Source organism: Hypanus sabinus, chromosome 3 (assembly GCF_030144855.1).
Source record: "Hypanus sabinus isolate sHypSab1 chromosome 3, sHypSab1.hap1, whole genome shotgun sequence".
NCBI lineage: Eukaryota > Metazoa > Chordata > Chondrichthyes > Myliobatiformes > Dasyatidae > Hypanus > Hypanus sabinus.
In genome coordinates this window covers 1,684,570-1,697,894 of record NC_082708.1, presented here as the reverse complement: position 1 = coordinate 1,697,894, position 13,325 = coordinate 1,684,570, and the positions used below count along the sequence as shown (strand labels likewise).

At 46.9% G+C, this 13,325-nt stretch overlaps 1 protein-coding gene across 1 annotated transcript in view; it reads right to left on the bottom strand.

Annotated features, from left to right (window-relative positions):
* Positions 1 to 487: 487 nt before the first annotated feature.
* The window catches only part of timm10b (translocase of inner mitochondrial membrane 10 homolog B (yeast)), a 41,474-nt gene continuing 28,636 nt past the window's right edge, over positions 488 to 13,325 (bottom strand). Inside the window, exon 3 of the mRNA XM_059963515.1 lies at positions 488 to 1,186. Within this exon, the coding sequence (XP_059819498.1) occupies positions 1,013 to 1,186 (174 nt within the window). The 3' untranslated portion in view covers positions 488 to 1,012. The remainder of the gene's footprint in view (positions 1,187 to 13,325) is intronic.

Sequence of the window (13,325 nt, the reverse complement as noted above, 5' to 3'; positions counted from 1 at the left end):
GAAAATTATAAACTACAATAAGATATACTGTATAAAAAATAAATTAAAAGTAGTGCAAAAGACAGCAAAGATAGTGAGGTAGTGTACGTGGGTTCATTGTCTGTCTGGTGGCTGATGCTACAGTTACAGCACAGTCCAGGCCCCTTAGCTCACAATGTTCTGCTGACCTTTGAATCTACTCTACGACCAATTCAACCCTTCCCTCCTACGTAACCCTCCATTTTTGTCATCCATCCATGTGCCTATCTAGGAGTCTCTTAAATGTCTCTATCAGCCTCGACAGCGTGTTTCATGCACCCACCACTCTGTATGAACAGCAAGGGTATTCACTCACATTGAAAGGAGCATCCTGCCCTCTGGGGAAGATGGTGTGTTGGGGGTGTGGAGATCATGGAGGGGGTGGGGGGAGGGGGAAGAGAGAGAATGAATGAATATATATTCCACAGGGGAGACAGTGAAAACCAGCAGCTTTTAGGTAATGGAAATGAATCCATTTATTGTTGATCAGTGCAGTGATTGTGTCCCTGAAACTTCACCACGGTCATCATCTCACTCCTATCAGACAGCAGCTGCAATGGAAATTGCAAATCGCTCACTCAGAAGCTAGGCAGTGTGTGTGAAACTTTAATAGTTTCTCAGACACTTGTTTGGTTTCCAGTCACAGGATTTTATTGTTCAGTTGCTGACATTTCATTGTGAAACCAAAGTGGACAGATCTGTGGAAACTGTCCTCAGTGTGTTACAATTATTTGGTCTGCGCTTACGCAGAGCTCTCATGACTGCAAGGGCTCGTCTCGCTTTGCAGTCAGGTCATGCCAGGAAGCGGGTCAGCCGCTGGTCTGCAGAGCTATGCCTCCGTTAGTGATAACTGAGTTTCGTCCGTTGCTGAGACAGAATGGGAATGGATTTGACAAGGAAGGAGGCCTCTGCAGAGTCACGGTTCGCCAGCTCCTCCCTGACAACCCTGCCCTCTCTTGTGACGATGAAATTCTCCAGCCGTGTGTTGGGTGCTTCACTCTGCTCCAGTGGACGGCTCCTCGCTCGCTGTTGGCGTGGTCTCAGCAGCCTTCTTCTCGAGGTCTGCCATCCGTTTTTGAACAATGCTCGGCATAAGCTGGATGTAGGCGCTCATCAGTCGATGGTTGGTGCAGATCTGCTTTCCGGCACAGCCACTGATGCAGGTCTCCTGGAGAGAAGACAGCCTGATCATTAAACCCACCTTGCCACATACCAACATCACCGACTGCCCCCCCCCCCCACCACCACCCTTGACCCTGAAACCCAATATAGTCATTAACACAGATCTGTAGTAAGAGGACAACTCAAGGGTAAAGGGGGAAGCATTTGCTTGGATGAGGAGGATTTGGGTGAGGTCCTTACTAAGTACTTTACATCAGTATTTAACAAGGAGAAGGATGTGGAGAATAGGGAGATCAGTGACTAGAGTATTGATATGGTAGGGCATTTCAAGGTAAAGGAGGAGGTAGTGTTGGGTTTCTTTAAGAGCATTAAGGTGGATAAGTCACCAGGGCTTCCCAGGTTACTGAGAGAGGAAAAAGAAGAGAGTGCTTGGGCCTTGACCAATATCTTTGTGTTGTCTCCAGACAAAGGCTAAGTCCAGTTGGACTGGTGAGTGGCAGATGTTATTCCATTATTCAAGAAAGGAACCAGGGATAATCCTGGAAATGATAGACCCGTTGAGTCTCATGTCAGTGGTAGAGAAGAGACTGGAGAGAATTCTTAGGGATAGGATTTATGTGTATTTGGAAACCCATGGAGAGTCAGCATGGCTTTGTGCATGGCAGTTTGTGCATTATCAAATTGAGTCGTTTGACAAGGTCCCTCTTGGGAGGATCATCCAGATTAAGATGCATGGGATCCATGGTAAATTGACTGTTTTGATTCAGAACTGGCTTGCCCGTGGAAGACAGAGGGTGATGGTCGAAGGGGCTGATTCGAACTGGAGGGTCTGTAATTGGTGATGTTCCACAGGGACCTCTGCTGTTTGTGATTTATACAAATGAAATGGATGAAAATGGAGGTGGGTGGGTTAGTAAGTTTCCTGATGATACAAAGGTTGGTGGTGGTGTGGATAGCTTAGAAGACTGGCAAAGAATACTGTGGGGATATAGATCAGTTGCAGATATGGGCCGAGAAATGGCAGATGGCACTTAACCCAGAAAAATGTGAGGTGTTGCACCTTGGTAGGTCAAATGTAAAGAGACAGTACAATGACCAGAGTGATCTTAGGGTTCAAGTTCATAGGTCACTGGAAGTACTACACAGGTTGATAGGGTGATTAAGAAGGTATATTGAATGCCTGTTTTATTAGTCGAGGGTTTGAGTTCAAAAGTCAACAAGTTATGTTGTAGCTTTATAAAACTCTAGTTAGGCTGCATGTAGAGTATTGCATATAGTTCTGGTTGCCTCACTATAGAAAGGAATTTAAGGCTTTGGAAAGGGTGCAGAAGAGGTTTACCACGATGTTGCCTAGATTAGAGGATATGTGCTATAATGAGAAGTTGGACAAACTTGGATTATTTTCTTTGGATCAATGGAGGGTGAGGGGAGATCTGATAGAGATTTATAAGATTATGAGAGGCATTGAGTAGACAGACAGCATCTTTTTCCCAGGGCTGAAATATCCAATACTAGAGGCCATGCATTTAAGGTGAGAGGGGGTCATTTCAAAGCAGGCCAGGGATTTTTACAGAGTGGTGGATGCCTGGAGTGTGCTGTCTAAGATTGTGGAGTGACAGATACATTAGAGACTTTTAAGAGACCTTCAGATAGGCAGATGAATGTGAGGAAAATATTGATTACTAATATAACTAGTTCTGAACAACACTGCGGGCTGAAGGGGCCGTTCTTGTCCTGTACTGGTCTATGTTCTATTCTCTAGAGAGGCTTCCAATCAGCTGTTCAATCCACCTCACCACACCATCTATCAGTCTTCCTCCCCCCCACACAGCAAAACCCTGCCCCACAAGTCCCAGTACATACCTGAGACAGTTCCCCTAGGGAAAGAGGGTCAGGTCGACTGTAAACACATTCACCAACTCACACCAGCTGTGGCCCTCCTCACAGTTCCACCCCGCTGAGACACAGATCTGTAAAGAGCACGATGAACCTGGACCAGTGCTAGGTGTGAAAGTGACAAGATAGACCCCACCAGATATCAACACTCAGCAGAACATAACAACTAGGAGCAGGAGTCGGCTATCTGACCTGTCACGTCTGCTCCACCATTCAATAAGATCATAAGAACCAGGAGTAGGAGTCGGCCATTCAGCCCAGTGAGACTGCCCACCATTCAATACGAACAGGTGAACTCTGGATTATTTGGAAGGCTGAAGGCATGATATATAGGATGTATAGAGAGGTAGTTGGACCCAAGATGCAGGACATGGGAAACTGGGTGACAGGAAGGGGAAGAGAGTGAAGCAGTGGTCCCCAACCTCCAGGCTGCGGACTGATACTGGGGCCGTGGAGCATGCAGGGGTGCAGGGGTAGCCAGCGCGCACCCAGCACATCTTTAAGAAAAAAGCTGAAATAAACAAACTAATTAGATGCTGCCCGGCATGTAAATGTCGGGGACCACTGGGGTGAAGGATGCACTGCAGAGTACCTCTATGCCCATGCTGGATACTATTGGGTGGGGGGGGGGGGGTGGGGATGGCCAAATAGAGGAAAGTCACAGCCTTCAAGTCTCTGGTACTGAGTGTGACTCCGAAGGTGGCTGGGGGGGGGGGGGGTGTGGGGGTGGGGAAGAGCCATCCTGTGGTGACAGAGGATTTGTTAGGAGAACGGATAGGAAGTTCTGTGTGCAAGACTGAGATTCCTGGTTGGTATGTAGTCTGGGTGCCAGGTCCGGGATATCTCTGATCGAGTCCTCAGCATTCTTAAGTGGGAGGGTGAACAGCCAAAAGTCGTGGTTCATGTAGGTACCAGTGACATGAGTAGGATGAGTGACGAGGTTCTGCAGAGGCAGTTCAGGGGCTGAGGTGCTACGTTAAAAGGTTGGACCTCCAGCTTTGTGATCTCAGGATTGCTGTCCCTGGCATGTGCTAGTGAGGCCAGATCTAGGAACATTATATAATAGGTGGGGATGAGATTTGAATGGGTGCTGGAAAAGGCACATAATAAGGGTAATGTCACAATTGTAATGGGGGACTTCAATATGCAAGGGCATTGGGAAAATCAGGTTGGTGTCCGATCACAAGAGAATTAGTTGAATGCCTACGAGGTGGCTTTTTAGAGCAGCTTGTATTTGAATCTACTCAGGAAAGGCTATCTTAGATTGGGTGTTGTGTAATAACCCAGAACTTATTAGGGGCCAGCTGGTGGTGCAATGGCATCAGCGCCGGACTCCGGAGCGAAGGCTCCCGAGTTCGAATCCAAGCCGGACCACCGTAAAGCACGCTTTCCATCCGTGCCGGGTTGAGTGTCGAGCTAGCCACTCGGCCTCATAAAAAATACAAAGGTTGAGTCAGGAACGTTCATGACGAGACTTCCGGTGGCTGTAATGGAGTAGGTTGCACTAGCTATGTGCTCCGAAATGATTTGCTTACTTTGCTGTTTAAACCTATCTCGGTGAGAGCACCATGAGTAGAAAGTGGTCAAAAAAAGAGACTACTTTAGAGACTTTGACTGAAATGATTCAACAAATGTCAGAGAAACTCGAAAAATTGGATAAACTGGATGACTTGGAATCCAAGTTTGACTTGTTACAGAATTCCTTCGACCTGGTTAAATCTGAATTGAAAACACTTAATTGGAAACTTGGAAGTATACAGCAGACTGTGAATGACCACGAAATTCGTATTAAGCTACACGAAGAATCTCTGCCGGTGTTGCAGAAGGATATCAAAGGTTTCAAGAGAATTTCTAAGGAACAACTTAAAAAATACGACGCGTTACTGAAGAAACTTACAGATTTGGAGACCAGAAACCGAAGGTGCAATATCGGAATTCTTGGATTTCCTGAAAAACTGGAGGGTAATCAACCTATCGATTTTTGTGCTCAAATGCTTAAAGATTTATTCCCTGATATATTATCGGAACTACCAAAATTTGAGCGCGTTCACCGAATTACCCCACCTAATTGGGATCCTGCCAAACCTCGCTCTATTATCATTCGCTTTTATGACTATTAGATTAAAGAACAGATCCTTCATGAATCAAGGAAGAAACGTATATTACAATTTCGTGATCAACAGTTTCGGATCATTCAAGATTATCCACCGGAAGTTCTAAGAGCTAGACAGGCTTTTAAAGAGGTCATGTCTGATCTTTTTAAGCTTGGCTGTATCCTTTCTCTCAAAGATCCGTGTAAACTCAAGGTTACTACTTCTGATAATAAGGTTTCTTGATTTACGAAGCCTGAAGAAGCTAAGAAACTTTTACAAAGTCTCCATACTTAAATTCAACTTTGAGTTGTTTTATGTTAAATGTTTTAATTTCAGGTGTTCAATCAAGTAATTGGCATTTTCTTGATAACAAGGTTTCTTGGTTTTACGAAGTCTTAATCATTTGTTTGACTAAGTAACTGGCACCTTGTCATCTTTCAAACTATGCAAAATATGCTGGCAGACTGCATCAATTTCCTCTTGCTGCTTTTCGCAGCTCTTTTTAAACAATACATTATATTATATTCTCTCAGTGTTCTGTAGGAAGCTATCTAAACTGCTTCCCTTTTTAATTATCTTCTATTTGCTTCTTTACTCTTTTTTTTGCACCCGCGAGTATATGTTGTCTTACTTATTGATTTTCCATATTTGATTTTCCTTATCTGTCTTTCCTTTTTTACCGAGATTATACTTATATTTTCCCGTGGTTTTTTTAAAATCGTAATTAGCAAACTTATTTACTTTAGGGTTATATATACACACACAAAAAAATCAAAGTAAATGAATAAATGATTGTATACAATCATTTATTCAGCGCAACTAAACATTTATATTTTCTGGAGCCACCGGAGTTTTGGGTTGGGGACGTTAGAATTAATCTCCAGCCTCCCTTGGCTGATTTCTTTCTTTGGGGGGAGAGGGAGGGGGGAAATGGGTTCTTCTATAAAGCTGACTGGATGTCTTTACTGTTTTACTTATTCACTATCTACATGTCTGTGATTACCTTTTATACATTACTAAAGGATACTTGATGGATTCTTTTATTAATATACTCAGTTTTAATGTGAAAGGTCTAAATAACCCTGTTAAACAAAATAAGATTTTCTCTTGTATCCGGAAACTTAAAACTCATATAATCTTTCTCCAAGAAACCTATATTCGTAAAGATGATATTTCACGTTCTTTCAAAGGATGGAAGGGTATACATTTTCACTCACCCTCTCAATCTAGATCGAGAGGCATCTCTGTCCTGTTTGATCAGAATTTACCCTTTATTCAACATAATGTAATTTCTGATACAAATGGGCGCTTTGTTATTGGTTCGGGTAGTCTTGGGAATAAACTAATCATATTTGCAAATGTATACGCTCCAAATACAGATGACTCCTTGTTCTTTGAATGTCTTTTCTCTTTTCCTCCTGATTTGAATCGGTATTCCTTAGTGATGGGTGGAGATTTTAATTTTTGGCTTGACCCTATATTAGACCGCTCTTCAAGTTAAACCCCTGTCACTAATAAATCAGTCTTACTTTTTAAATCTTTTTTATCTCAATGTGGTATTCTTGACGTGTGGTGTTTTTTACACCCCCAAGAAAAGGAATATTCATATTTCTCTCAGGTTCATCATATGTACTCTTGGATTGATTATTTTTTTTATAGATAGAAACTTGCTTCCACTGGTACGATCCTGTGATTATAAGGAGATTGCTTTGTCTGATCATGCACCTGTGCTTCTGGCTTTAAGATTACCTGTTTACTCTGTACCAAATAGAAGTTGGCATTTTAACTTATCATTGTTAACTGATAAAAATTTTCTAAAGTTTTTGGAAAACCATATTGCTTTTTTCTTTAAGGAAAATTTTAAAGGAGATACTGCTGGTAATATAGTCTGGGATACTTTTAAAGCATATATTCGTGGAGAAATTATCTCTTACTCTACCTATATAAAGAAAAAAGCTGACAAAGAAAGGTATGACCTAGCAGTGATATTAAAAGTTCTTGATCGAAAGTATGCCCTATCTCTAGATCCAAGTATATATAATAAGTGTATTGAAATCCAATCCAAGTATGATCTTCTGCTGACTTACCCAATTGAACAACAGCTGTTGAGTGATAAAACTCAATTTTACATTCACGGGGATAGAACTGATAGTTTATTAGCCAATCGCTTAAAATCTTTTACAGTTAATCGTCAAATCACAGAAATTTTTAAAGATAGTGGAACTAAGACATCCAATCATTCTGAAATTAACGTATTTAAAGATTTTTACCTTAAGTTGTATCAGTCTGACTCTTCTTCAGATGATACCTATATGAATGCTTTTTTCAGTAATATCAACATTCCTACATTGTCTGCTGATAGTCTAACACAGTTAGATCAGCCTATTTCCAATGAAGAAGTGGCTGAGGCTATACGTGCTTTACATTCTGGTAAGACCCCAGGACCTGATGGCTTTCCTGGGGAGTTTAATAAAACTTTCACTACATTACTTACACCTTATTTATCCTCTGTTTTATCACAGTCCTTTAAATCAGTTAAACTCCCTCAATCTTTATGAAGCTTTTATTTCTCTTATTCTTAAAAAAATAAAAATCCAGCTGAATGTTCTTCATACAGACCGATTTCTTTATTAAATGTTGATGCAAAAATTTTAGCCAAAATCTTAGCTCGAAGACTTGAAAATATCCTACCATCTATTATATCACATGACCAGACAGGATTTATTAAGAATCGTTACTCACATTTTAATATATGTCGGTTATTGAATGTGATATATTCACCATCCAAAAAAAGTCAGAGTGTATATTATCCTTAGATGCAGAAAAAGCCTGTGATAGGAATTATCTTTTTAAGACCTTAGAAAAGTTTAATTTTGGGCCTAATTTTATTCGTTGGGTTAAATTAATCTACTTATCTCCTACCGCTCAGGTTATTACTAACTCCCAAATTTCTAAGCCCTTTAAATTACAGCGGGGAACTAGACAAGGATGTCCTCTTAGTCCTTTACTTTTTGCTTTAGCTATAGAACCCTTAGCAATAGCACTTCAAGATGCTAAGGACATTTTTGGTATACTAAGGGAAGGTATGTCTCATAAAATTTCATTATACGCTGATGATATTTTACTTTTTATCTCTAACACTGAAACTTCTTTACCTTTGGTTCTTTCTTTAATCTCCCAGTTTATTTATTTTTCAGGATATAAGCTGAACCTAAATAAAAGTGAGCTATTGTGGCGGCTCATTTCCTAGCGTATGCGAACCGACTCACAATTAGATAGCCTACGGGGGTTTGCGAGCACAGAGCTTTGGAGCCTCTTCGCCATGGGGGGCCGGTTGACAGAGGCTTAAAAGTGAGGCTGAAGTTTTCGAATAAAGTTTTTCCTTCGACTGCAGTTACCGACTCCGTGTCGTAATTTTAGCGCTGCGTGTAGCACACCGCTACAATTGGTGACCCCGACGGTCCAAACGATTTTTGGACCAGAAATGACCGACGCCGCCTCTGTTCATGCGGTTTCGTTGAAACTGCCGGGTTTCTGGACACAGCGCCCGGACCTATGGTTCCAGCAAGCCGAAGCCCAATTCCACGTTCGCCGGATCACCTCAGAAGACACCCGCTACTACTACGTGGTGGGCTCCCTCGACCAGGACACAGCTGCCCAGGTCGCGGAGTTCGTACAGTCGCCCCCGGCAGACGGCAAGTACACGGAATTCAAAGCCCTGCTCCTCAGGATTTTCGGACTCTCACGGCGCGAGCGGGCTGCCCGTTTACTGCACCTGGATGGCTTGGGCGACAGACCTCCATCGGCTTTAATGAACGAGATGTTGTCTCTGGCCGAGGGACACACAGGCCTCATGTTTGAGCAGGCATTCCTGGAGCAGCTGCCCGAGGACATACGCCTGCTGCTGTCCGACGCGGATTTCAGTGACCCCCGGAAGGTGGCAGCCCGGGCGGACTTGCTGTGGAACGCCAAAAAGGTGAGCGGGGCGTCCATCGCACAGATCTCCCAGCCACGCTCCCGGCAGCAAACCAGTCCAGGCCCGGCCGCAGAGCCCACCAACCCCCGGCCCAATGAACACTGGTGCTTCTACCACCAGCGGTGGGGCGCAGAAGCCCGCCGTTGCCGCCCGCCCTGCAAGTTCCCGGGAAACGCCAGGGCCAGCCGCCGCTGATGGCTACGGCGGCTGGCCATCGGGATAGCCTCCTGTATGTGTGGGATAGCAGGTCGGGACGCCGCTTTTTGGTCGATACTGGGGCTGAGGTCAGCGTTTTACCTCCGACAAGTTACGACACTCGCAGCAGGGCACCGGGTCCCCCCCTGAGGGCCGTGAATGGCAGCACAGTAAGGACCTATGGCACCCGTCAGGTGCAGCTACAGTTCGGCCCCAGCCAGTTCACGTGGGACTTCACACTGGCCGCCGTAGCCCAACCGCTTCTGGGTGCGGATTTTTTGCGAGCTCACAGCCTGCTGGTTGACCTGCCCAGGAAGAGACTGGTACACGCCGAGACCTTTCAGACGTTCTCCCTGGGCGCGGCCCAGTTGCCAGCCCCTCACCTCGGCTCCATCACGCTGTCCGACAACGACTTCACCAGGGTCCTGGCGGAGTTCCCATCGGTTCTGGCACCGCAGTTCACAGCAGCCATGCCCAGGCACGGCGTACAGCACCACATCCCGACACAGGGACCACCCCTCCATGCCCGTGCTCGGCGGCTTCCCCCGGACAAGCTCCGACTGGCGAAGGAGGAGTTCCAGAGAATGGAGGAATTGGGGATCATCCGGCGGTCCGACAGCCCCTGGGCTTCCCCCCTGCACATGGTGCCCAAAGCGACGGGGGGCTGGAGACCGTGCGGCGACTACCGCAGGCTGAACGAGGCTACCACACCGGACCGCTACCCTGTGCCGCACATTCAGGACTTTGCGGCAAACCTGCACGGCGCCCGGATCTTCTCCAAGGTCGACCTTGTCCGAGGGTACCATCAAATCCCGATGCATCCTGACGACGTCCCCAAGACGGCTCTCATCACCCCGTTTGGCCTCTTCGAGTTCCTCCGCATGCCGTTCGGCCTGAAGAATGCCGCACAGACGTTCCAGCGGTTAATGGACGCGGTGGGACGGGACCTGGACTTCGCGTTCATCTATTTGGATGACATCCTCATAGCCAGCGGCAGTCGTCAGGAGCATCTGTCCCACCTCCGTCAACTCTGCGCCCGACTGAGTGAGTACGGTCTTACAATCAACCCTGCCAAATGCCAGTTCGGACTTGATACCATTGACTTCCTGGGCCACAGGATTACTAAAGACGGGGCAACCCCTCTGCCCGCTAAGGTAGATGCGGTCCGCCACTTCCCCCGACCCACCACGGTCAAAGGCCTTCAGGAATTCGTAGGTATGGTCAATTTCTACCGCCGCTTCCTCCCTTCAGCTGCCCGGATCATGCGCCCCCTGTTCGCCCTGATGTCGGGTCCGAGCAAGGACATTACCTGGGACGAGGAGTCCGCCGCCGCTTTCGTTCAAACGAAGGAAGCTTTGGCTGACGCCGCAATGCTAGTACATCCCAGAATGGACACCCCTACCGCCCTCACAGTGGACGCATCAAACACGGCAGTCGGTGGGGTGCTGGAGCAGCTCATCGCAGGTCGCTGGCAACCCCTGGCGTTTTTCAGCAAACACCTGCGGCCACCCGAGCTCAAGTACAGTGCTTTTGACCGGGAACTGTTGGCGCTCTACCTGGCAATCCGGCATTTCAGGTACTTCCTAGAAGGTCGGCCCTTCACCGCGTTCACGGACCACAAACCGCTTACCTTTGCGTTTACGAAAGCATCCGACCCCTGGTCATCCCGCCAGCAACGCCACCTGTCCTACATCTCTGAATACACAACGGATGTCCGGCACGTCTCGGGTAAGGACAATGTCGTGGCGGATGCGCTCTCTCGCCCTACCGTTCATGCCCTTTCCCAAGGGGTAGACTTTGAGGCACTGGCAGAGGCACAGCAGGTAGATGAGGAGATTCCGAGTTACAGGACTGCAGTCTCTGGTTTGCAGCTCCAGGACTTCCCCGTGGGCCCAGGTGAGAGGACCCTACTCTGTGACGTCGCCACCAACCAGCCCCGTCCGGTCGTCCCCGCAGCCTGGCGGCGACGTGTTTTCGACTCCATTCATAACTTTGCGCATCCCTCCATCCGGACAACTGTCCGGATGGTTTCCAGCAGGTTCGTTTGGCACGGACTCCGCAAACAGGTCAGTGAATGGGCCAGGACGTGCATGCACTGCCAGACGGCCAAGGTTCAGCGGCACACCAAAGCCCCACCGCAGCAGTTCCATCCCGCCCACCGGCGTTTCGACCACATTCATGTGGATATCGTGGGCCCCCTGCCAGTGTCGCGCGGAGCGCGTTACCTCCTGACTATCGAGGACCGGTTCACAAGATGGCCAGAGGCGGTCCCGCTCACCGACACCACCTCCGAATCTTGCGCCCGAGCCCTGATCGCCACCTGGATATCCCGCTTTGGTGTACCAGCCCACATTACCTCCGACAGAGGCGCCCAGTTCACCTCCAGCCTGTGGTCAGCTATGGCCAGCCTTTTGGGGACTCAGCTGCACCACACCACTGCCTACCACCCACAGTCGAACGGGCTAGTGGAGCGTTTCCACCGTCACCTGAAGTCGGCCCTCATGGCCCGCCTGCGAGGAGCCAACTGGGCGGACGAGCTTCCCTGGGTCCTTCTCGGCATCCGCACAGCGCCCAAGGACGACCTGCACGCCTCGTCGGCCGAGTTGGTATACGGCGCGCCCCTGGCCGTCCCCGGGGAGTTCCTACCAGCCCCGAGGGGGCAAGAGGAAGAACCCGCTGCAGTCCTGGGCAGACTTCGCGAGAAGCTCGGTAACCTGGCCCCCATACCCACTTCACAGCATGGGCGGCACCCGACCTGCGTACCCAAAGACCTACGGAACTGTAAGTTTGTGTTTGTACGAAGGGGCGGGCATCGGCCACCGCTGCAGCGGCCATACGAGGGGCCGTTTACGGTGCTCCGGAACAACGGGTCCACGTTCGTGCTGGACGTTGGGGGGAAGGAGGAGGTTTTCACGGTGGACCGCCTCAAGCCGGCCCATGTGGACCTGGCGCAACCGGCCGAGTTTCCGGCGCCTCGGCGCAGAGGCCGACCTCCCAAGCAGGTTCTGGCCCAGGCTGTGGATATTGGGGGGTGTATCGCCGGTTCTGGGGGGGGGTTATGTGGCGGCTCATTTCCTAGCGTATGCGAACCGACTCACAATTAGATAGCCTACGGGGGTTTGCGAGCACAGAGCTTTGGAGCCTCTTCGCCATGGGGGGCCGGTTGACAGAGGCTTAAAAGTGAGGCTGAAGTTTTCGAATAAAGTTTTTCCTTCGACTGCAGTTACCGACTCCGTGTCGTAATTTTAGCGCTGCGTGTAGCACACCGCTACACTATTTCCTTTAAATGACCTAATGTCATCAAATGCCAAATTTCTGTTCAAAGTTGTTACAAGTCAATTTACATATTTAGGTGTAACAATTACTGAAAACTTCAAGAATTTATTCAAAGAAAACTTAAACCCCTTATTGAATTATGTGAAAAAGATGCTTTCTAAATGGTCCCCTCTTTCTTTATCCCTAATTGGCTGAATTAATTCAATTAAAATGAAGATTCTTCCTAAATTTTTATATCTTTTTCAGGCCTTACCTATTTTCATTCCTAAGACATACTTTGATTCTTTAGATTCAATTTTAACCTCTTATATTTGGAATAGTAAACAAGCTTGTTTAAGTAAAGTTTACTTACAAAGAAATAAAGAGATGGGTGGGCTAGCCCTACCCAATTTTAGATTTTACTATTGGGCTGGCAATATAAGGAATATTACTTTCTGGTCCTATTATATTTATCATAAAGATTGCCCATCATGGGTCTCCTTAGAAGTTAATTCTGTAAAAAATTCCTCTATTGTCTCTCTTCTCGGATCATACTCTTCTTTTTCAGCAAATAAAACAACAGATAACATAATTGCTAAGCAAGCTAAGGATCTGGTCTCAATTTAGAAAATTTTTTGGTTTAGCGAATTTTTCATTATCATCTCCCATTCTCCTTAATTATTTTTTTATCCCTTCCATGACTGATAAAGTCTTTAAGGATTGGGATGAATTAGGTATTAAGTGTTTTTGGGACTTGTTTATCTCAGGAT